This window comes from Sus scrofa, chromosome 8 (assembly GCF_054392235.1).
Source record: "Sus scrofa isolate SSC_HxYL_T2T_F1_AM1 chromosome 8, Sscrofa_HxYL_maternal_Yorkshire_Landrace_v2.0, whole genome shotgun sequence".
NCBI classification, from domain to species: Eukaryota; Metazoa; Chordata; class Mammalia; order Artiodactyla; family Suidae; genus Sus; species Sus scrofa.
The window spans coordinates 79,824,726-79,849,803 of NC_139390.1; the positions used below are offsets into that span (position 1 = coordinate 79,824,726).

The 25,078-nt window shown below is 36.7% G+C and overlaps 1 protein-coding gene across 18 annotated transcripts in view; it reads left to right on the forward strand.

The window, feature by feature from the left end:
- MRPL1 (mitochondrial ribosomal protein L1) overlaps positions 1-25,078 on the forward strand; it is a 189,627-nt gene that overhangs the window by 93,519 nt on the left and 71,030 nt on the right. For 5 of the 18 annotated variants that reach the window (XM_021100620.2, XM_003129122.7, XM_021100618.2 and 2 more), the window contains 2 exons: positions 10,647-10,728; positions 12,156-12,461. In XM_021100620.2, coding sequence (XP_020956279.1) covers positions 10,647-10,728; positions 12,156-12,274 — 201 coding nt within the window. In that variant the 3' untranslated portion in view covers positions 12,275-12,461. Of the gene's footprint in view, positions 1-10,646; positions 10,729-12,155; positions 12,462-14,052; positions 15,582-19,636; positions 24,480-25,078 lie in introns of those variants that run through there. The other 13 variants (XM_084972616.1, XM_084972613.1, XM_084972614.1 and 10 more) reach the window with 4 other exon arrangements.

Below are 25,078 nucleotides of genomic sequence, written 5' to 3' on the forward strand. Positions count from 1 at the left end.
CCCCCTAATAATGAAAGACTTTAAATTTGTGAGCTTGCCTCTAATTGCATGTTTGGTATTTAGTTTTCTTGTCATTAGTTTCTAAATAATCTGGCATGGTACTTTTTATTCTTATCTGGGAGAGTATTTTAAAATTTGAAACCTTTTTTGACTTATTCAAATTTTTGCTATGTTCTAGTTTGCCTTGTGGTTGAACAATGCATCCTATTTAGTTTCTACTTTTAAAACATTTCTTGGGAGTTCCCGTTGTGGTGCAGTGGTTAATGAATCAGACTAGGAACCATGAAGTTGCGGGTTCGGTCCCTGCCCTTGCTCAGTGGGTTAAGGATCTGGTGTTGCCGTGAGCTGTGGTGTAGGTTGCAGACGTGGCTCGGATCCCGCGTTGCTGTGGCTCTGGCATAGGCCAGCGGCTACAGCTCCAATTGGACCCCTAGCCTGGGAACCTCCGTATGCCGCGGAAGCAGCCCAAAGAAATAGCAAAAAGACAAAAAAAAAAAAAAAAAAAAAAAGCATTTCTTGAGAAATTTTTCATTGTGGCCTATAAGATTAATATTCTTTTTCCAAGTATCCCATCGATGCTTAAGAATGACATGAGCTCTGAGACCCCCAGGTAACTCTGGATTGAACACCACACAGTGATAACTGATAAGAGAATGTCAACTCCTGAGTCAACAAGGGAGAAAGCCAAGAAATTAATACAATCTAAATTTTCAGGATCTTGAGAAGACTAGGATACGGCTCTAGATACCTCTGGAACTGAGTGTTACTGGTCTGTGTGGGGATGGAATAGGATTAATTGAAAACTAGTGAAGATTTTTACTTATTTCATGACACTGGCATATGGTGGGAAAGACTAAAACAAGGATCTCTTGCTGAGGAAGATTAGGAGTTGAGGAAATTGAAAATAGATTAAGTAGATATATGTATATGGAATGTTGAGAAATCGTTCCTTCCACCCCACCCACCCTTCTCTGACTTGGTTCTCAGAATTCTGGCCACAATCTAGGCAAGAGGAGTTTAGATGAGACAATTCAAGAATAATAATAATAGGCTTTTGAGCAGCTTTGTAATGTTTTTCTTCCCATTTGAAACATCCATGGTGGTTTTACTCTTGATGAAGAGAGAGTTGTTAATTTTTGGTACTTTGATGAAAATAATTTGAGATTTTTTAAAGGATATTTATTTTTTCTATTATAGTTGATTTACAGTGTTCTGTCAATTTCCACTGTACAGCAAAGTGACCCAGTCATGCATATATATGTACATTCTTGACATGATTTTTAAAAAACTGTTCTAATTTGTAGTTTGTTTTTGATACCTGTTTTCAGGCTCCCTTTCCTGTCCTTCTTCCTGCCTCCTTCTAATTTGTAGTTTGTTTTTGATACCCGTTTTCAGGCTCCCTTTCCTGTCCTTCTTCCTGCCTCCCTCATTCTCTTTCCTTTTGTTTTTTTCCTTCTTTTGATAGCTCTTGAAAATTTTTCTTTCTTTCTTTTTTTTCTTTTTAGGGCCACACTCACTGCAGGTGGAAGTTCCCAGGCTAGGGGTTGAATCAGAGCTGCAGTTGCTGGTTCACGCCACAGCCACAGCAATGTAGGATCCAAGCTGCGTCTGCAACCTACACCATAGTTCAGGGCAATGCCAGATCCCTGACCCACTGAGCATGGCCAGGGATTGAACCTACATCCTCACAGATACTAGTCGGATTTGTTTCTACTGTACCACAATGGGAACTCCCCAAAGTTTTTATTTTTTTTTTCTTTTCTGCTTTTCCCTTCCTCCTTGTTCATCCACCTACATGTTGGAAAGACATGACAAATAGAATTAAATTTGTAAGAAAATTGGAGTTCCCGTCGTGGCACAGTGGTTAACGAATCCGACTAGGAACCATGAGGTTGCAGGTTCGGTCCCTGCCCTTGCTCAGTGGGTTAACGATCCGGCGTTGCCGTGAGCTGTGGTGTAGGTTGCAGACGCGGCTCGGATCCCGCGTTGCTGTGGCTCTGGCGTAGGCCGGTGGCTACAGCTCCGATTCGACCCCTAGCCTGGGAACCTCCATATGCCGCGGGAGCGGCCCAAGAAATAGCAACAACAACAACAACAAAAAAAGCCAAAAAAAAAAAAAGAAAATTAACATGAATTAGTTGGACGTGAATACCATCGAAGTTTTTCAGTGAGATGCAGTTAATTAATTTTGACAACGCAGCGTATCAAATCAAAAAATATTGCTTGATAGATGCAGCTTGAATTAATAAGTGCTGTGTAGTTAACAAACCAGTTGTTTATATTAAACAATGTTTTTAACATAAAAGTGTGTTCTCTAAAGATGTTTAAGTATTTTCCAGTACTCTTATTCCTATTAGTCATTCATCACATCAGAAAACTTCTTAAATGCATTCAATGGTCTTTGAATTATTACTAATTCCAAATTTGTGGCATCAGCAAGTTTGTTGTGAAACATTGATTTTTCCTGTGAGTGAGTGGAGTCCTCCTCTTCCTATTTATTTTCTTGTATCATAGGATAGGTTCCTATTAGTATCCTATAAAATCAAGTTAATAAGTAAAGGAGTAAAGTATTCTAAAGAAACAGTGTACTTTCAAAATATGTATGCTACTTATTGTTTTAATTTAGAAGCTATTGCTATTTCTGTTCTTTTAATTTGTTAATATGCAATTAGAATATAAAATCTTAAATAATTTGGATTGAGGAAGACTTCTAAAAACTTCATTAAATATAATTGAAATTTTGAAGAACATCTTTTAAAAGTAATGCAATAGTCTAGCTTTGGCATGAATGATGGTTATCATAGCATTAAAAGGTAAAACAACTGGTTTTAGTAGCCCTTTTACAATCATGTAAACATCCAGATTTTGAGGACTTATAAATAATAATGCTATTGGCTAATCAAACCTAAGCTCATTTTCTTAAAAGAAAAGAAAAAAAAAAAAAAGGAAACAGCATAAGACAGCTCATCTTTTGGTTTATACCAGATCATGCCAAGACCTGATTTAACTAGTGTTTCTTGTCTGGATCTTTGACATACATCATATAAAGGCAGCGTCTTTGATGTGCACCCCCGCCACCCACTGCTTTTTAAAGTTGTAGACATGGTTCATTCACTGGTGTGTATTACTATGTTTTGCTGGTGTAATAATGGATTGTTTTGTGGGAAGAATATTGTCAACTTGGCAGCTGATAAAAGATGAAGTATATGGTAACAAAAATAAACAAGTTCAGGGCAAGGGAATATAAACATAGTAAAATCTTGTGTTGAAATCAGAGCCTTCAGATTTAGTGAACATGTTAGAACAGGAAGAGTGAATGTATTGGAGGTCATTAAACAAAAGATGTGGAAAGTATAGCACGTGAAATCGAAGGCTTATTTTGAAGTATCTAGGTACATAAGTTGAGAAAGGGGCAAGCAAGGAATATTGCTTAAATCAATTAGATACAAACAATAGTTGGATACAAGGTGGCAGCTCATTGGCTTATGGCTTGCTGCCTTTTCCTCTCCTATTTCCTCCATTTCCTTCAGTTGATGATTAACTTTTCTTTGGTTGCATTATTTTTGGTATAGTACAGTGTACTGTGTCATAGATCAGGAAATTGAAAACTGGAAAATAAACTGTAGAATGTAAAAGTCAAATTCTGTACTTTTTAGTTCTTATTATCAATCAAGAAGTAGATCGGCAATGGATCTTAGGTGTCTTGGAGTATGAGGCTAAGAGGATATATTTACCTAGGACTCAACATATGCCACCCTTTTGCTTGATGCTTTATTGTGAGAGATATGTATTTATTTAACTGGGATGAATAGTCCTAGTATTTTAGTTTCCATCATTTAGATGTATTTTTATCAGTGTTCTTACTAGTAGAAATAGTAGAATCAAAAATAGTTTATTATCATTTCCAGTTTTCTTATCTGTACTGTCATGAACTCAGATGATTAAGTATCCAGAACTTTTGGGCATTGGAAGTGTGACTCTTCTCTTCTATCAGATACAAACAATAGCATAAGAAAAACCATACCATTTGAGAGAAACAGCGAACTTTTAAAAATTCATTGCATTAACTCAACGATGTGTAGTGACCATTGATTAATAGAACAACGCATGATAAGAAATATGTGTGGCATAGCATTTGATAGGAGAGTCAACTGACCTGCTTTCTTTTGTTTGCCAATTTGTTTTTTATTAAGTTGTTGACAGTTACACTGCAAACATGGCTTTCTTGTGCTAGGTTTATTTTAAAAACCAGTGCAAATATGATAGCTTTTACTTCTATCTTTAGCCAAATCCTGGTAGAAGAAATTGAATGGATCTGAAAAATAATTCCCTGTGACTTTCATTAGTGTTACTTGTAAACATACAATATAAATTTAGTAATGTAATATTTACAGTAAATAACAAAATAGCTATGACTCTTATGAATTATGAAATATAATAAATGTAAACACAAAATTAAGCATTTTGCAAACAGCTTTATCATGAGCAATGATGAAAGCTGCTTCTGCCTAATAGCACCATTAGATTTTGATAAAGATATTAATTTGTTAAAGTGGGATAAAGCATAACTCATACCACAGCTTGTTTTTGCACGAATTTTCATATCTTTGGAGACAAATAATATATTTTAATATAAGAGTTGGGAAACAATGGTCTTATGGTCTGTTTTTCTACCACCTGTGAGCTTAGAATGGCCTTTTAAAAGGTTGTATAAAAAAGGTATCATATGTGACTCTCAAAGCCTAAAATATTTACTCTTTGGTCCTTTACAGAAAAAGGTTGCCAACCCTAAAATATAAATACACAAAACCTGAGTCTGGGAAGCTCTGGTTCTAAGTGAGGTTGTGGAATAATCACATGACACCCTGTCTCTCTCAGTGAGTGCAGCTATTATAATACCTGGACAGAATGCATGGAGCAGCTATTTGAAGACTCTGAAAAGTAAATAGTAGCAGATGAATTAGGGAAGGCCAAAAATTTGAAGTACCACCAAATTGGTGATGAGTTTGCCATTTTTCTGTTTGTGTTGTCACATGGCCTGATTTCTGCGTAGCCTGAAACCTGGAAGTGGACATCAGGGCAGGCAGAGAGCGCCCCAGCAGAGCTCTAGGAGAAGGCCTCTACTTCTGGTTTAGGGAGTAGCCCTCATGACTCTTAACAGTGACAGTGGTTGCGAGAAGGACACAGGTATCTAAAACTGAAGAAAGGGAGGCTTTCCTTTCAGATTAGAGGGTCTGTGGTCACAAGGGCCTCGTCTGCATAGTAAATGTGTTGTAGGATGCCAAAAGTCTGTCCACACTCTACAGAGCTTTTCTTTGAACATGACAAAACAAAAATGCTTTCTGCTCTAACAAAAATTAATGGTTGCTTTTGCCCATTCACTTTTCCTTTGGTCTATCTTTCACACCAGTGGTCTGCAAACTTCCAGCAGACCCCTTTTTTTTCTTTTTTGGGGGGGTTTGTTTGTTTTTTGCTTTTAAGGGCTGCACCTTCAGCATATGGAGGTTCCCAGGCTAGGGGTTGAGTTGGAGCTACAGCTGCCAGCCTATGCCTCAGCCACAGCAATGAGGGATCTGAGTCAAGTCTGGGACCTACGCCACAGCTTACGGCAATGCCGGATCCTTAACTCACTGAACGAGGCCAGGGATTGAACCCACATCCTCATGGATCCTAGTCATGGTCACTAACCTATGAGCCTGAAGGGAACTCCCACTTGTTTTTTGAAGTAAAGTATTGTTGGAACACAGATCCAGTCATTCATTTTTGTATTGTCTGTGATTTCTTTTGTCCCACAACAGTAAAATTGAGTATTTGCAAAGCCCCAAATGTTTACTATCTGAGCATTCACAGAGAGAGATTGCCAACTCCTGTTTTATCCCCTTCCTCTAAAATTCTTTCTAAAACATAGGCTGGAAATACTGTTTGTCTGCTTGGAAACATTTAGCAACTTCTCATTGTGGCAGAATATATTCTAAGATCTTTAGCTTTACATTCAAATCTTTTTTGCAACATAGTCTTAGATCACTATGTCAAGTTCAAATTCAGTATTTCCTGTTATTTTCAGTGATGCAACCTGAAGTCTAGAGTTACAAATTGGCAGCTGAATTTGGCCTCCAGACTTGTTTTGTTTTATTGAATTGGCATTTAAAAACTAGATGATATCACACACAGAAATCCAGATTTCTAGTTGTTCTTGACAAGTCAAGAGTTCTGTTAAAATTGGCCTCAAAGCCCTCAGTATAACATTCTATTAGCACTGAATGGCTACTGCCTCCTCCCTAGGGTATAGTTCTGTCCATCTCCCATAGCCTGTGTCCTGCAGGTCCTGTATGGATATGCCCTCAAACCCAGTCCTCTTCAGTCATGCATGTTACCTGCTCTGGCCTCTGTAGGCACTTGAGTCCGTAACTCTGGGCCTAGCTATAGTGAGCTGCCTCCTGGTCACCTGATCTGCCTGTTCTCACATTACCTCGTGCTGTTCCCTCTGCCTAGAAGATTCTCTTTGTCCTTCAGAACTCTTCATCCTTTAAGACTCAGTTTATTTATTTATTATTTTGGCTGCGCCTGCAGCATGTGGAAGTTCCCGGGTCAGGGATCGAACCCAAGCCACAACGGCAACCAGAGCTGCTGCAGTGACAATGCTGGATCCTTAATGCACTGCCCCACAAGAGAACTCCCTAAGACTCAGTTTACATATCGCCTGTGTGAAGCCTTTCCTGTCAAAGTCAATCATTTCTTCCTCTGTACCCTTGTGGCACTTTGTTCATATAGAGTGGCAAATGTCCTGCTATATTTTAGTGACCGGATGGTAAGCGCCTTGATGTAATGTTTGTATCTTATTCGTCTTTCTGTTGCTAGTCTCCAGCATGCTGCTTGACAGAGTGGAGGCCAAGTAGATGTAATTAAATTGTTTGCTGTTAACATCTAAATGCTGGGAATGTAGAAAAGGATTCATTAGGCAGAAAGAAAGATTCATATTTTTCCAACTTAAATGTGTATTTTTTTCCTTTTGGTATTTCATTTAGTTTCCTCTTTTCCTTCCCTTAGTGTATACCAACTCATTTGTATTTTCCAAACAACTGATACTTCAGTTTTCACAAGGACTACCAACACTTACTAGCTGTGTCCAGAGTTACACACTTAGAAGCGGTAGAAGTAGAGTTCAGAGTCGCATTTCTCTGCCTTTAGAGGTTATGCACATAGCTGCTGGGTCACTCTTAATCATGAGTTTGCTTTTGAATAAATTACAGAGATTTCAAAGTCTCAGTTTCTAATTGTTAAAGAAGAATAATCATGGTACCCATCTTTAGGCTGCTTGGGAGAAATGAATGAGAATATCTATGTAATGCTAAGAACAGAGTTGGCTTAAAGTAAAGCAGTAATAGAACTGCTTGATTTATTATTGTTGTTGTTATTATTATTATTATTATTACCACCATTTTCCTTAATATTGTATGGGAGATAGACTGTTTTCCTTTTCTTGGTTTAGACTGTCAGGAGTACAGGTAATTAGGAGTGTTGGCCCATCTGCAGAAGCCATATGCTAGGCCACCCTTTATATAATCTTAGGACATTGACTTTGGAAGGGATTTTGGAGGTCAGATATTCTAACGAGTGATTACGCAAAGGAGCAGTTTTCGATGCAGCTTCCAGTTAGAGGGGTTCAGTCAGCTAGAGGCTATTAGAACCTCTACAGTGACGGAAGGTGGCTGCTTTGAGAGGAACATGTGATTGTTTAAAAATTATGCACACATACTTTGTGTTTCTTTTTTAGTTCTGTCCTCTGTAACATGCAGAAAATTAAGTTGAATCCTTTTTCCCTGCTGTTGTCCTTAGTCCTTCAAAGTATTTGAGCAGACTTACATTGGCATTGGTGGTTCTCAAAGTGTGGCCCCAGGAATCTCTTTCAACTGAGACCTTTTCCTTCAGGAGCCTTTCTTCTCTTCTTTCTTTTAATCAAAGAATCCTTGAAAACCCTAAAAGTGTGGGCTAAAATTTTTGTGTTCCTGTGTGCATTTTTCTGGAGCAACGTTGGATAACCTGAAAATAAGTTGGAGAATCACTGCCTTAGACACTCTCATGACCACGGTTTGTCCTGAATATGTCTGCATCTCAAAGGGACAAAAAGTGGTTAAGAACCATATGTTTTTCATTTTCTCATAATGGTAGAAAGTGCAGACAAAGGTTAGGAATTGCGTGGAAAAGAGGAATCTAATAGTTAAAGTAGAGATAGAGTTCACCTGTATCTACTGAGCCACCACCCTGACATCTTTGGGAAGTCTTCCATCTAGTTTGCTTTATTTCAGACATAATAAGGTATTAAGCAGAAGAGAGAGTTCAGTAAATTAGTCTTCTCTTAAAAACACTTAGGCTACAGAACGAGGAATAACTAGTTTGCCCTGTAGTGGATAATCACTTTAGCTAAACATAGCTTATATTGTGATATATTCAAATACACAAATATGGTGCTTAACATAGTTCAATATCTCCTTCAAGGTCATCCGATTCCCCCCACCCCCCACCTTTTTTTTCCTGCTGTACCAAGTTTTATGCTCTGCTATTGAGAATCTACAGATAATACCATCCCCTCAAAATGGTCCTTTTGTCAGACTACAAAATGTTATGGCATGGAAAAGCACTATTGGAAGAGCAGAGCAACAGATATTGGCAGAGAAGCTTGTAAATGTTGCTTTCCTGCGTTATTTCTAGATCATTGTCAGCCCAAATACATTGCCTATGCAAGTTTTGATAAAATGCATGCAGTCATACATTTTTTTTTTTACACAACTATCTTGTTATTAGTAGCCAATTGCGTAATCACAGGTATGCCCATAAATCATATAACTTTACAGAATATCTAAAAGAAAAAGCAAAATGGCTCTAAATATATTTTAAGATTCAGCTGAAGACATAATACTATTAGAGATGCTAAAATTTGGACAAAACTCTATATTTTCAAACAATTTATATACTTTTAAACTTAATGAAATCATTGAAGGCATCTGCTGTAGGAATGACAAAAAGTCTGCAGAAAACTCTTACAAAAACTGAGAAGTTTGCCTATATAGTCTAACAGTATAGCTTGTAACTATTAGAAAATATACATTGGACTTCTTGCTTTTTTTGTATCTATTGCATTCCCATACTTAACAGAGGGTAAAGGAACTCTTAGGTGAAGGAGCTCTTAGAGCTGTAATGGTTACTTCAGTTGATGATGGTAAGAAGGATGTTTTGAGGTAAAGTGGAGAATTAAGTAATGAAAGGATAAATGTTGATACTCTTATAATGTTTTGTGTTTTCTTTAACATAGCAAATGTAAGGTGTCTTGTCTGGAAGTGAACTACCTGCTTCACTGCAAATTAAATTGTTTAAGGTCTATGGATTTAATAAGGAGAACTGAGCTTTGCTTGTTTTTTTTTTTTTCCTCTCAAAACTCCCACTTGTGGATTGGCCTGAAGTGAAAATTCATCCAATAATGTCCAAACCTTCTCAGTTAGGGTCTGGTACTACATTATGCCCAAGTGAGTGTCAAATAAATGTTGTCTGATAATGATGAGAATATTTTTTTTTAGAAGGAATTAGGCTTATGTACCACATTTCTCACAATAGTCTCAAGAGTCGTTGGAAAATAGAATTCTTATTTGAACTTGAACTATTACTCTGTAATTCTTGTCAATTACACTATTATAAGTTTTATATGAATTTTAAAAAATGGATTCATTTGACAGTGTAAAATCCTCCTACATTGGAATGTAATAGAACTGATTTTAACTGGTATATTTAAGAAGAATAACATGCATTGAATTTGAGTGATAAACTCAAGAATTTTCCAAAGATGTGCTGCATTTAGGCATTTTATCAATTGGGCTCATTCAGTATATATTTCCTTACTGCAGTTTTTGCTAGGTAGTGGGACAGTTGTCATTGCAGAGTTAGAGTATTAGCATAGCACCTTGAAAATGTCTCTGTGTGAGATATGTGTCATCTGAATATATGTGGTCTAGAAGTTTCATTTTCGACTTTAGAAAGCACTAACTGCTAAATATTTTCTTAGTTTTTTGTTTTTGTTTTATTTCTTTTTTGGCTGTGCCTGTGGCATATGGAAGTTCCTGGGTCAGGGATCAAATCCAAGTTGCAGCTGCCACCTATGCCACAGCTGTGGCAAGGCTGGATCCTTAACCCACTGTGCTGTGCTGGGGACTCAAACCCTTGTGGCCTCAGAGACAACACCAGATCCTTAACTCATAGTGCCACAATGGGAACTCCATTTTCCTAGTTTCTTTTAAAAAATAATAACTTCAGGAAAAGAGTATCACTCATTCCTTGGGGATAGGATGTATTCTGCTCTGGGAAATGCTTTGGGAAAATTACTTGAAATTCAAGAAATCTCAAGTGGAACAACTTCAAAAACATTTTGCTATAATATGTTCTAAAAGGTAATTAAGTTTTGACATGTAAAGACATGTAAATGTAGCATTCTAAAAGAAGAGGTGTGGAAGTTTTTTCTTTCAGAGCAGAGTCTCTTAATAATTTGTGTTAGTTGAATATTTGAAAAAATAGTCTGGAATAAATGCTGATATAGTTACCAGAATTTTTATTATTGTCTCACCTTCACATCATTAATGTTATCTATCCTCTTCTTTCAGCTGAATATGTCAAGTGACCAGATAGCTGCCAATCTGCAAGCAGTTATCAATGAAGTTTGTAGGCAAAGACCACTGAACTTGGGTAAGTGGTTCACTGAGGTAGACTTTCCTATAGTCTTTTAATACTTTAAAAATCTAAAATATTAAGAAAACAATCCAGTTAATATGCAACTGCAATAACAATGATGTTTCCAGAGATTAAGGAAATAAAATTTAATGCTCCAAAGGGTTCCTAATTACCTTGTTAATAAGTCATAGTTTTTTAGAGACGAGACCTCTTTAACATTAGAAGGAATACATCCTGAAACCTTTATAAATTCCCATATATTTCTGCCATTAAATGTAATAAAATTTGAAAGAAAACTGTAACTGATTGCCTTAAACTTTCATTAGTGTTTAAGTAGAAACTAAAATCATTTATGAGATAGATGATATTTTGAGGCCAGACCATTCGCTTTGTCATTGGTATTAGCAGTTGGCTTTCTTAATCTTATTTATTTTAGAACAGAAACAAGGTTTTTAATCATGTCACAAGAATCACTTTTTATAAACAGGGTGATTCATGGAGAACAGTGAAGCTTGATCGAGATGTGAAAGCTGTGTCATAGGTCTGGAACACTGGTATGCTAGGAACCTTAGTGTAGAACTCATTGTGTTGTCTGCCTTTCACAGTCCTACCTCAGGTAGATGCGATCTCTTGCGGTGGATTGAAGCCAGGGAAGGGTCCATTACCCTGAATTGACTGTGTACTTACAGCCTTACCGTTATAGGAATCTGTCATGTTTAGTTTTATAAACCAAGTATAAATACAGTCCTAAGCTATTTTTAAACTTTCTTTGGGCGTTAAACACAGTCGTGTATAAATACTTCATTTGTTAATTCTCTTGTGCTAGATATGACCATAGTACCTAGTGCTTGTATGTGAATAGATTCTTCTGTTTCACGGAGAACTTCGATTTCAGGATAGGAAGCTTTGAGCCTATAGCAGGAGTAGAATGATAGACAGTAAATCTCTAAAGGCAAGGTAGTTATCCTCTTTTTGCCATTTTAAATGAGGTCCCTTAATATTGTTCTTATGAAAAGCTTTTTAATTTTTAAGGAATTTTACTAAATGTTTGGTAACACAGAGGTAGCATCTGTGCTGTTTTAAATAAATACTTAGAATCTTGCCCCATCAAATGTAAATATCACCACCTGCTCCCTTCACTGTTGACTTGCAACAAAATGAATTCTGGATGATCACTTTTTAGAAGAGAGAAATGAATTATTAGTGAATACATTTAGTTTCAACAATAAATATCTAATATACTAGAGCATAGCTAGTTTGTCTTCTGCTCTAGAAATGAAACGATCTTCCCTTTGTCAACTCAAAATAATTGTTTGGTAGTGTCAGTACTTTTCAAGTGAAAACATAACACAGGTTTTGAAAGGTTTCTTTCTGTATGTTTGTATTTGCTCATTAAGTATCTACAGAATGAAATGAAAATTGATTATTGTCCTTGTTTTCAGGACCCTTTGTGGTACGTGCTTTCCTTCGAAGTTCAACAAGCGAAGGTTTGTTGATAAAGATCGAGCCATTGTTGCCTAAAGAAGTAGAAGCAAAAGAAAGTGGCACATTAACTGCTTAAATGTGTTACATTGTGAAATTGTTTTCAGTGAATCAAGGAGCAACAGAGAAAATTAGAAAACTTTTAACTTCTGTGTCTGATGTCTTTTTATTTCTTGATCATCATACTTGAAAGTGAATTTTAACGCCGGAAAATCTTACAGTACTTTCAAACATAAGAAAATAAAATTTTTCTGTGTGTGAACCTACCTTTTAGATCATGTTAAATTTTATTCCACAGAATTCAGATTCTACATGCTGGTAATTATAGCAGTTTCCAGCCTAGTAACTTCCCCTTGAGAGCCATACCATCTCAGGGAAAAGTAAGAGCCTCAGTTCCCATAAGACAGAGAAGAACAGAATCATGTCACAAATACGACTCTTTTCTAAAGAAAAAATTTGGAAAATGTTCATTCTAAAAATTCTGAATATTATTTGTGATAGCGCAAATATGGAAAATGACTAAGCCATTAAACCAGAGAATGGGAAATATTTTTTCCTCTAGGAATCAATTTATAGTATTTGTATTTTTCATAATAACAATATTGTATATTTTAATGGTGCTTTGCAATATACAAGGCACCATGTATGGTGTTTTTATGTATACTTCATTTGATCCTGAAATCCTTTGCTTAATAGCAAGTTGTCAGTGTTTGTTGAATGAATATGAGGTAGATAAAACAATTTATGGATGAAGAATCAGGCTAAGAAGTTCATGTGCTAGTTTGTAAACTGGTGTTGGTCCTGAAGTGTTTACTGGAATGTGACAAAATGAACAAAAAAATAAGGATAATTTTGGCATGCAGGTGTCAACTGTCCTTTCTTGGGAATGATTTCCTTTACTCTCAGACTCTCTTCCAGTTTTTTTAGGGGATGTTAAAGGGCTTCTTATATGAAATAAAAGTGCTGATAAATTTGTTGGTGGGTTTTACTAACCCTCACTTTGTAAAGAATATCTTGACAGCTCCATGTAGGTCTCCCAATTGTTTTTGAAATTTTAGTGGTCTGAGAAGTCCAAATGACTGTGAACAACCATTGTACTCCACCAAGCTTTTTTCCCCTCAGGAGAATTAAATTTTAAAGGCCGTTTACTAAAAGTAACTGTAACATTAACTGCAAAACAGCAGCTACCTTCTTTGGAGTACCTACCACTATGCTTTATATGCATCCTCTCATTTCGTCCTTCCAGGAGTTCAGGGAGGAGGGAGGTACTCCATGTTATAGATAAGGAGAGGCGGGCGGCACTCTTCATTTCATAGATAAGGAAATTGAAACATGTGTGGGGTCCCATACCTGGCAGACGAAGATTCAAACCCACGTTTGTCTGATTTTAAAGCCTGTTCTCGTAACCATAAGGCTATTTTACCTCCTTTTAATCTATTCTAAAATGGATTAAATTGTTTGATCAATTTTAGGTTTTTAAAATACTGAGTAATTATACTTCCGTTTCTTGGTTTGTCTAGTTTACAGGGTTCTGGCACAGTTGATGAGAAGAAAGTAGAAGTAAGAGGGTTGGAGGAGGGGGAAGAGAAAAGAGCAGGGCAGGATGGAGAGGAAAGGTATCCACTTGTTTCTCACAATTGCAGTTGTCGGAAGGTGTACCGATTGAAAGATCCTAGTTCACAGAGTAGAAGCCCTATTGTTGTATGTGTAGGTTTTCTTCTGACTAATAGAGTAGCTATAGTATTATTGAAAATTTTAGAAATGCTAATAAATATTAAGAAATATATCACTCAGAATATTATCCTGATAAGCAGTATTAATATTTTGGTGCTTTCCATTGTCTTTTTCAATTGACAGAGAGACAGAGAGAGACAGAGAAACAGAGGGAACATGCACACACATGATGTTATAAAGTAAGCATTTCCCCATATTATTTAAAATCTTATATGAAAAGCATCATTTTACTAGCTGAGCAATATTTCATCCTGTTGATGCTCTAATTTATGGAGTCATTTCCCAGTTTGGGGGCATTTAACTTGCTTTCAGGCCCCCCCTCTACCGTTATTATTTACAATGCTTTGGAGAAAATCTTTGAGCATCACTTATTTTCCTCTATATTTCTAGAAGTGACATTCTTGAGTTAAAGGTGTGATATGGCTAAGGGTCTTAATTTTGTCTTAGAAAGGTGCCTTTTTGAGCAGAACAAGCCAGAACAAGAAATATGGTTGGAAAACTTGCTCTGGGCGAGAACATTCCAGGGTCTTATTAACTGGCCTATGAATAAATTATTCCCTAATCTTCCCTTAGAGCATTTTTCCTATTGGCTACCTAGAACTAATGTTGAATGTTCATCCTGGTGTGCTTCTGGAAAAATAGAAGAATCACTCTAGGCTACTCTTCACTTAAATCTCTTTCTCTTTTGTATTGTTAATGTATTTGCTTTTTTGTTAGAAAATAAATTAAAAGCTTATATATAAAAAGAGTAAAATGTTTTTAAAATGCATGGTAAATACTACTGATTCCCAAATGTTAGCCTGCATGCAAATCACCTTGTGAGCACAAATTGCCTGGCACCAGTCAGTGATCTGAGGTGGACCGTGAAAATTTACATTTCTAACAAATTCCTTTTGCCAAACCCAGGTTTGTATGCCTGGTACATGGTGAGGCCAAACAAACCAAAATATTGGAGTTTGGAGCAGAGAAAACTTTATTGCAAGGGCTGAGCGAGGAGAACAGGCTGCTGGTGCTCAAAAAGCCTAAACGCTCCCAAGGTTTTCAGGGAAGAGTTTTTATTGGGCAAAACGTGCAAGGAGGACTGTAAAGTATGTGACCTTCCCCTCACTGGTTGGTGGAGAGATAACAGTAATAACGCTCCAGGAATCTCAGTCCTTAGCCTTCTGGTCCAGCCAGTCTGGGATCCAGGGATTGTGCTCTGCCTGCAGTTACCGTCCTCCACCTGGGTGGGAGTATCCCTTGAGGGGGAACCAGGACCCTGCAGTCTTCTTTTTTGACTGCTTTTTCTTTGTTTCTGCATCCCCTTGCTCTTCTAATTAGAAACTGAACCTGCCCTTTGGAATTTGGGGAAGGTCTCAAAGGCCAAAGCCTTTTCCCTACAACAAGGAAGCGGGGGGCACGGACAGGCTTTGGTACTCTGGAGGGCCCCCAGAGTCCTGCTTGGGTTCATTCCCAGGTGATGATGGTGTTACTGGTCCATGGATGATACTTTGAGAACCACTGTTATTTACTAATGAATCTTTTAACCTTGGATAAAAAGATCTCTAGCTTTGTTATCAGCATCAGTTTATTTTAAAATTCAGCAGGTAATTCTGATGTAGCAGGGTTGAGAATCACCAGTATATGCAATTAGCCAAATTATAAAAGAAAAAGTTTTTAATAAAAGTCAAGATTCTAAAAGAATGATATGAAAAAAAAAAAAAGAGTGCACCAAATTTAAGGGCTAGGACTAGTTCCTAGCTTTCTGGTCTATCCCTAGAAGTAAACAATTTAAATTCCTTTGGAATGGGAGTTCCCGTCATGGCTCAGTGGTTAACAAATCCGACTAGGAACCATGAGGTTGTGGGTTCAATCCCTTGTCTCGCTCAGTGGGTTAAGGATCTGGCATTTCTGTGAGCTGTGGTGTGGGTTGCAGACGCAGCTCCAATCTGACGTTGCTGTGGTGTAGGCCGGCAGCTACAGCTCTGATTAGACCCCTAGCCCAGGAACCTCCATATGCCATGGGATGGGCCCTAGAAAAGGCAAAAAGACAAAAAAAAAAAAAAAAAATTCCTTTGGAAAAACAATTCAAAATCTGGGATATTCTGTAAAAGAAGAACATCATGAGGTGATCACCAATGTACTTTCTAACACAAATTTTATGATTATAGCTTTTGTGGGTGACATTTCATGCCATTAGAGATGATGTGATATTATTAATTAATATTACTCAATAAACATACACCTAAACATAAATTTGATGGTATTGCTTAGTTTTACGGTGGGATGGGGAGACCTGGTCAATGATTGTTTTTTAATAGCAAGTAGTTAACCACAGTATCCAGTAGGTGGCAGTAATAACCTTTCTCACAACTTTTAAATAGTCCTACTTATTCGTAACTACTTGTTTTCTTATTTGACTATACCAATAAAATAGCAAGAATACTTTATAGACCCGTTGGAGCTTTGTTAGGCTTTTTGTTGTTGTTCTATTTTGGGTATATTACAGAGGTTGCTTTAGTTGTCACTCTGTAATAATGCATTTTTAGAATTTAAAAATTCATTTGTTTTAACTTTTATTATAGATTTTTTCAAATAATACAGAAAAATAACACTCATTTACTCATCACCCAGCTCCAGCAATTATCAACATCATACTATTGTTCTAGGTACATCTGTCGACTCCCTAGCTCATCCTAATCCTTGCTAGAGTAATTAATCGCAAATCCCGCATATCACTTAACCTATAAGAGTTTTGAGAATAATTAAGCTACCATTACAAGAAAATTTTAGGTCCATTTTTCAAAACCCAATGTTTTTGTGTTCCCCTCTAACCACTGAGAGTATTTAAGTTTTTTGGATTGCATTTTGCATATAATAATGAGCAAATCACATATTTCTAGTGCTTTGAGAACTTAGAGTACATAGTAACATAATTATTCACAGAAACTTATGTATAAATATCAATACTTTAAAAAAATCAAAAGGAAGAAATAAACTGGTATCTTCACTTAAATTTTTGTTTTTGAATCAAAATATAAAATTAGAAATGTAACTACTATAAGGAATGGGTTGAAGTAATATTCAGTTTATATCTGAAGGTATCTAAAGGAACAAAAAGATTTACTGTATTATTTTATTTTAAAAAACAAAAGCACACTAAATAAATTTGGCAGGTAGAGAAAGGAAGAGTTTAAAGGAAAAAGTGACCCATAATTCCTTCAGCAACCATTTCACATTTTGTCATACTTCCTTTTTTCCTTCTTCCCATGTGGAGGGCTCCTTTCTCCCTTAAATAACATGTTTTGATGCTCTTGGATATAGAGTAGGAAGGGAGACATCTTGGCTTTGGAAGTTTCCCTTGTCTCTATATCTTTAGTTGCTTTTATTTGAAAAAAGCCAACCAAAAGCAATTAAGTATTTGCTAAGTGAAAGGCCTAATGCTTTCTGTACCTCATTATATATTATATAAAATTTTATAACATATTTCCCAACTTGGTAATAAGTTTAATGAAAATTAATTTATATAAATTTTTAAGTTAAATAGAATAACCCAGTGTTTTCCAAAGGGCAATAAGTATACCATTAGTGGCAAGAAAGACCTAGAGATGAAATTTGATGGTAAGTGAACCACATTGTAAAATTAGTAGTTAAGTATGTTTTTACTGTATTATAGGAAAATATAACTTGCACATAAAAGATTATGATTTCATGGATATTGTTGCCTAGGATGACATTGCCTAGGTGATTATTTGTAAAGTCTATTTAAAAATATTAAGTTGGAAGTTCCTGTTGTGGCACAGTGGAAATGAATCCAATTAGTAACCATGAAGTGGTGGGTTTGATCCCTGGCTGTGCTCAGTGGGTTAAGGATCCGCTGTTGCCCTGAGCTGTGGTGTAGGTCACAGACATGGCCCAGATCCTGCACTGCTGTGGCTGTGGTATAGGCCCAGTGGCTGTAGCTCCCATTTGACCCCTAGCCTGGGAACCTCCATATGCCACAGGTACGGCCCTAAAAAGCAAAAATAATAATAAAATTAAAATATTAAGTTAATTATATAAACATATAAGTTATGTAAGTTGCTTTCCAAAGTGGTTATACCATTTTTCATTTCCTCCAGTAATGCATAAGGGTTCCAGTTTTTCCACATCCTAATCAACACTTAGAATTGTCTTTTTTTATTATAGCCATTTTAGTGAATATTTAGTTGTTATACATGTTTTAATTTGCAAATGAATTATTTTGCTGAGAAAGTATTTGGGGATAATTGATAGAGTTTAAATGTGTGCCATTTGAAAGATGGAGTATATTTATAGTTCCAGAAATAGAGGTGGGACAAATGTAGACTATAGGGAACTAAATACTAAGCAAAAGTTAAGCAAAATTTAAATATTATGGACTCTTTTGCAAAGTTGTAGTGACCTTTTTATTTACTATATTTACATTCAGCTGTATCAGTGTTTTCTCAGTTACAGTCAACAGAAATTAACCAGAGAAGAAAATGTAATGTCAGGGTATGGAGTGATTAACAGAATCAAAGGAAAAGTTAAACAACTGGCACTTGGAAAGGATAGGAAGCAGTGCAGTTTAAGGGATCTAAGTAGCAGGAATCAATGGACAGCCTCCTCAGGGAGCTATGGTCAAGGCGAAGCAGCTCTGTTTTCAGACCTTGTGTCACTCCACTCAACATTTAAATTTTAAGGAAAGAGAGGCTCTCTTTGGCCTAGTTTAGTTTACTTGCCCACTCCTTGGTCAGGAGGCACAATGATAATCTCACCAGAAGTGCATGCCATAGGGTAGAAGAAATTGCTCAGGGGGAATGTTGAAATGCCTTTACCAGAAGAAGGTACTTCTTGGGTGCTGGGCAGGCAAGACTGATAGATGCCCGGTATACCGGGTCGCTACCTCTGCTTGAGTGTCTAGGAAGAATTAATAGCAATGATAGGAGGGTCAACAAATCTCTAAGTGTCATAAATTCCTTGAGTGTTAATGTCTCCTCCAATGATTTCTAGGAAATCAATATGTTTTTCTTTGAACTAAAAATAATTACTTTGTTACTCTAAATAAAAGTATTTTTACATACATAGCGAATGTTCTTTGAATGCAAAAGAAGGTTGCCCATTTATTTTTTGGAGGGAGAAATGTCAGTTTCACTTTATTAAACATAAATAGAAACACAGATTCCCTATAGTAAAAAGATTAAATAAAAGCAAAACTTCTGAGATTCTCCCACTCAGCCTCTCTTGTGGCTCCAGGTGGATCTTTACACTTGTACAAATATGTTCCTACATTTACAAGGTTAACTGCCTGTTGGCATATGTAGGTTTTTTATATGTAAAAATAGATAGTATGAGCAAGTACTTCTTCCTTTTTTTTTTTTTTTTTTTTTTTTTTGGCTGTACCCACGGCCTGTGTAAGTTCCTGGGCCAGGGATCAAACCCGTGCCACAACAGTGCCATTGTACTGGCAGTGCTGGATCCCTAACCTGCTGTGCCACAAGAGAACTCCTTTTTTTTTCCTTTTTTTTTTTTTGGAGCAAGTACTTCTTTAAGGTAGGTTGCTAAAATAGTATAGTTGTTAAGAGCACAGACCCTAGAGACAAACTATTATGATTCAGATTGTAGCTCTGCTATGTGACTGTATATTGTTGGTGTTGCCCAATGATTTTAAGGAAACTTTTTGCTGACATACATTCATATATGTGAACAACTTGCATTTTCCCCAAAGTGAATGTGTACCTAGCAAATGGATCAAGATGTAGATAATACCTGCACCTCAGAAACCCCTTTGTTCTCTCCTTGTAAACTGCTTCTATTCAAGGTAACCACTATCATGACTTCTAAGACCATGTATTTGTTATTCTTGTTTTGAAATAACAGTGTTATTCATGTAAATGGAGTAATAATTAATATGCACATGTTTGGAAGGAGGCCCAGGTTCATTCAACGTGTTTATGAAATTCATCCATATTGTGTATTTGTAGTTTATTAATTCTCATTGCTATTTGATATGCCATTGTGTGAATATATCACAATTTATCCATTCTTCTGTTGATGGACATGTGGATTCTTTGTAGTTTGAGGTATTACAAATACTACTGATAGGAACTTTCTTATATATTTCTTTTGGTAAAGTTTTAGGACTTATACAAATAATGCTACTTATTAACATTCTTGTCCACCTCTTTTGGTGACCATACGTATACATTTCTTTTAGATATATACCTAAGAGTGGAATTGCTGGATCATAAGTTAGGTATATGTTCATGTATAGTGGGTAATAGTTTTCAGTTTCCAAAGGTAGTTGTACCAAGATAACACCCAGTGGTGAGTAAGAGTTCTAACTAACCCACATCCTTGCCAATAATTGGTGTTATCTTTTTCATTTTAACCGTTTTGCTGAATGTGACATTGTCCAGTAATTTTTGAAGAATATAAAAATTCCGTCTCCCCCACTTAGTGGGGGAGATGGAATTTAGAATATCATTCCCCACTGATTAAAGTTGACTCTGAGTTTGGGCAGCTCTGCCATAGGAGTGAGGGGGTGCTGGCCTGTCAGTTCCCAAGTTTTCTTCCAGGGCCGACCAGGCCTGGCTCTTATAGGCTCTTTCCTGCCCAAGCCCAGACCTGCCCATTTCCCCTAAGCCCTCCCTCTATCTGGGCCCACAGACCCTCTGGGAAAAGGGAACATGTGAGAAACACAATACCAGGGCTTGTCCCTTGGATCTGGGCCAGTGGTCTGGGCAGAGACTGGGACAGGAGCCATAAGAGTCAGTTTCCCAGGAGAGGCCCAGTGCCTGCCTCCCTCCCAGAGTCACCACCTTCCTGGCACCTCTTGCCCTGTGCTCTCTTGGGCCTCGCAGCCCCAAGAGGGTCTTCTCTGCTGTTTGGTTTGGTTTGGATTATCCTTTGTAATAAAGGGCCCTCCATCAAACTCTAGAACCACTGCCCACTCTTTATGTCTAAATTCCGTATTTGGTAAATTAGACGTGTAAAGTTTTAAAATGATTGTTTCTAGTATATTATGCAATTTCAGATATTACTACTCTTAGCTTAGACTGAGGATTGAAAATTCATGGCTCACATTCTTTTATCTGCTATTTCCAACCAGGCAGATAATGACAGATGGTGTGACTTACACCACTGATTTCTATGTGACCCCAGATTTTTTTTCTTAATACGGTGCTCCACATAGTCACACTGTTGAATGGAAGTGTGCTGGAAAATTAAAACACTCTTTTCGTTCTATACCTCAAGGTACAAGGTAATCAGCCAAGTCTAAAAATTTTCCCAAGAATTGCCATTATTTGTTGGCCCTGTATTAGACTGACAGAAACGTGACTCACTCTTAGAAACCCATCATTTAAATCTATTACTTAGCCATGCTAACTGATAAGCTGGCTTGCTTTTATTTTATTCTAGTTAATTTAAAATTTTTTGTTTGCCATTCTGTTTTAATATTTAATTGATTTATTTATCATTTGGAGTAGGAAAAATTCTGAAAAGTCTGCTGTAGCTTCTTAGGTCAAAGCAAATTAGGGGAAATGACTTGAAAGGAAGAAAGATGATACAGATACAGGGTTATACATGAATTCTAAGTTTGGGGGGTTAGGGAGACCTTTCAAGGTTTTCGAATATATTGGTTATTGTATAATATATATTGATTATATGTTGTCTCTTGAAATTAAAAATAACTTCTGGTGGTGAATTAGAAGTAGTATTTTTTTTCAAAGTAGAAAGTTAAAGGATGAGTTGCTTCTTTTAAAATTTGGGTCATGCTAAGATGATGAAGCTGATGATTAAAACCCAAGATAAAAGATAATTAAAACCTGAGGGGAATAAAGAAGGAGGGGGGGATAGATTAAAAAGTAAGAGTTTGGTGACTTAGATGGAACCAGGAGATAAGTTTTAGCAGTAGTGGTTTATGCTCATGTCATATTCCTAGCTCCTTCCCTTGCTAAGTGTGTTACATTGAGCTTTCATTTGCCTTGTGAGTCTCAACCGTTTTGGCTATAACATAATCATAATTGCTTTTATTAACTCAGAGTGTTGTGAAGACTAATCAGGTAACATAAATGAAATTGCTTTATAAAATAAGGCACAATCAATGCTGTTACCATAAATACTAGGACCATATGTGAGCCTCAACATTTATATAGCTCAAACTAGATTTTTAAAAGTCTAGCTTTCCTTTTCTGCCTATAATGGAACAGTGTATACCAGACTTGCCCTCTACCTGTAAACAACTAGAAAATTGGACAAAATATTTGAAGCAACTGTTTTCTGGCCTGGGAAAGCATATGCAGTACAGGAATGTGCTCTCTGAATGGATGAAAACAAATGACTTGTACAAAGCCATCTGCATTCTGCCTGGTGTCACTTTCCAGACCTGCACAGGAAAAGGAAAACCAAGGAAAGCATGGCGGTCTCTGTGTAGAAGACACTGGGATCAGACTTTGGGAAAGTGGTGGTGGCTTCAATTTGTGAGGCACAGTACCAGAGCTGTGGGAGCTGCGCAGAGAAGATCCAGGAATGTGCAGGGGGGTTTCACTGAGACCTTTGCTGGGTGGTGAGGTGCAGTGTGTAGAGTGAAATGCTGCATGGCTAGAACCCACATCAGTTACAAGGGAACTGTTAAGTCAAACAATTCCCAGAACTTACGTGTAGCTGAGAGACAGTTCAGTTTTAACCACCAGAGTGGCAGGACCATATTGAAAATCCCAGGCATTCAGTAGTTACACCAGAGTTGTGCCTCAGAATAGAACTAAAAGATTCAAGAATAAAGGCTACTCTTGACCCCTAGTAATAACTTAAAAACAGCCTCAAAAAGATCACTGATTGGCAAGTACTTTAACTGCCTGCCAAATTGAACACTCTAAATATAGAAAGCAAAATCTAGAATTTTAAGAATATAGCATTTATGGTGTCTGGTACCCAATAAAAATTATGCTATGCAAATAAGCAGGAAAACGGGAGGAAGAAAATCAGTCCATAGAAACTGACTTAGAAATTATGGAAATGAATGAAGTAGCTGACAAGGGCTTTGAAACAACTGTAGTAAATATGTTCAAGTATGTAAAGGAAAACACCATAATGAGGAGAGAAATGGCAGAGATTTTATAAAAGGTAAAGGGAACTTTAGAGCTGCAATGCAGCTCAGAAATATCTGAATGGAATGCAATGCAATATCTGAATGGAAAATTCACCTATGGATTTTCAGCTGATTAGTCACTGCCCAAGAAGGAAACTGTGAACTTAAAGATACAGCAATAGAAACTATACAAATTGAGATACAGAACAGAAATAATAATACTGATAAAAAGGCCAGATCCTCAGTGATCCGAGGGATATTTGAAGTGATCTAACATATGTATTATTGCAGTATCTAAAAAGGGCAGGGAGGAGGAGCCAGATGAACAAAATAAAAGCTATGATGTCTAAATCCAAGCAGGATAATTGAAAGGAAAACGATTCTAAGGCATATCATATTCATTTTGTTGAGAACCAGTGATAAATTAATCTTAAAAGCATCCAGAGGTGGGAAAAAATAATTAAATGCAGGGGTATCGAGATAAGAATTGCTACTGATTTCTTGTCAGAAATAAAGCAAGCCAAACAAGGAATGGAATGATAACTCATTCCGTTACATTCAATGCTTAAAAAATAAGTTAAAGATTTTGTGTTAAGTGAAAATGAGAGCAACATAAAGAAAGAGTTTTTTGACAAGTGAAAGCATGGAGCATTTTTCTCCGGGAGACCAGAATTATAAGAAATGTTAAAGGAAGTCCTTCTAGAGGAAGAAAACTGATACCAGTACAAACAAACCTAGCTCCATACGAATGAATGAAGAATGCCAGAAATGGTAAAATATGTGGGGAAAATACAAAAAATACTCTTCTAATTTTTATCATTTCTTTAAAAATTACGTTTTAAAAGCAAATGTAATAACTGTATGGTGGGGTTTATAACAGTTTGAAGTCAAATATATGAAAATAGTAGCACAAAAGTTGGTATGGTACATATTTATACATGGCTCATTTCAGTTGGGTGCAGTTTTCTGTGTTTATCTAATATTTTTAGTGGATAAAATCACATGTAAAATCAAACCAACACTGAATTTTTTGCTATCTCTCTAAAACGTTTGCATTTTCCAAAACATGCATCATAGCTGAACTGACTGTACAGTTCACCAAGTATGGCGAGGTTTGCATCTATGTGACCATGATGAAAATCAAGATACAGAACATTTCCATCATCCCCAAAAGTTTACTTGTGCACTTCGTACTGATTCTTGCCTTCAGCTCCAAGCAACAACAAATTTGTGTTCTATTGCTATAATTTTGCTTGCTGTAGAATTTCATATAGATAGATCTTACAGCGTGATGTATATGTTTTATTGTTTTTAAATTCATCCATATTGCTGCATGTATCAACAGATAATTCTTTTCTATTGTTAAAATATTTTCTGTTATATAGATATGTCAAATGTATTTATCCATTCATTCACTTGTTGATGGGTATTTGTGTTTCCAGTTTGGGGCTATTATGAATAAAACTTCTGTAAACATTAATGTACAAGCTTTTTTTTGGTGGACATTTGCGTTCTTCTCCCTAGGATAAATAATGGGACTGCTAGGTGACAGCTTTCATAACCACCAAATAGGTCTCCAAAGTGGTTGTACCATTTTATACCCCCACCAGCAATGCCTGAAAGTTGAAGTTGCTTCATATCCTCATGAATAGTTGGATTTTTAATGTTTAGTTTTAGCTATTCTAGTGGGTGTGTAGTGGTATCATCTCATTTTGATTGTAGTTTGCATATCCCACAATAACTAATGATGTTGAACTTCTTTTTATGTGCTAATTAGCTATCCTATCTTCTTTGATAATTAGTACAAAGTGTCTATTCATATCTGCTCTTGTGAGAAATTGGATTGTTAGTCTTATTGAATTTTAAGGATACTTTATATTATCTGGTTTCAAGCTGTTTTGTCAAAAAAAAATTTTTTTTTTTGTCTTTTTGCCTTTTCTAGGGCTGCTCCTGTGGCATATGGAGGTTCCCAGGCTGGGGGTCCAATCGGAGCTGGAGCTGCTGGCCTACTCCAGAGCCACAGCAGTGTGGGATCCAAGCTGCATCTGCAACCTACATCACAGCTCACGGCAACACCGG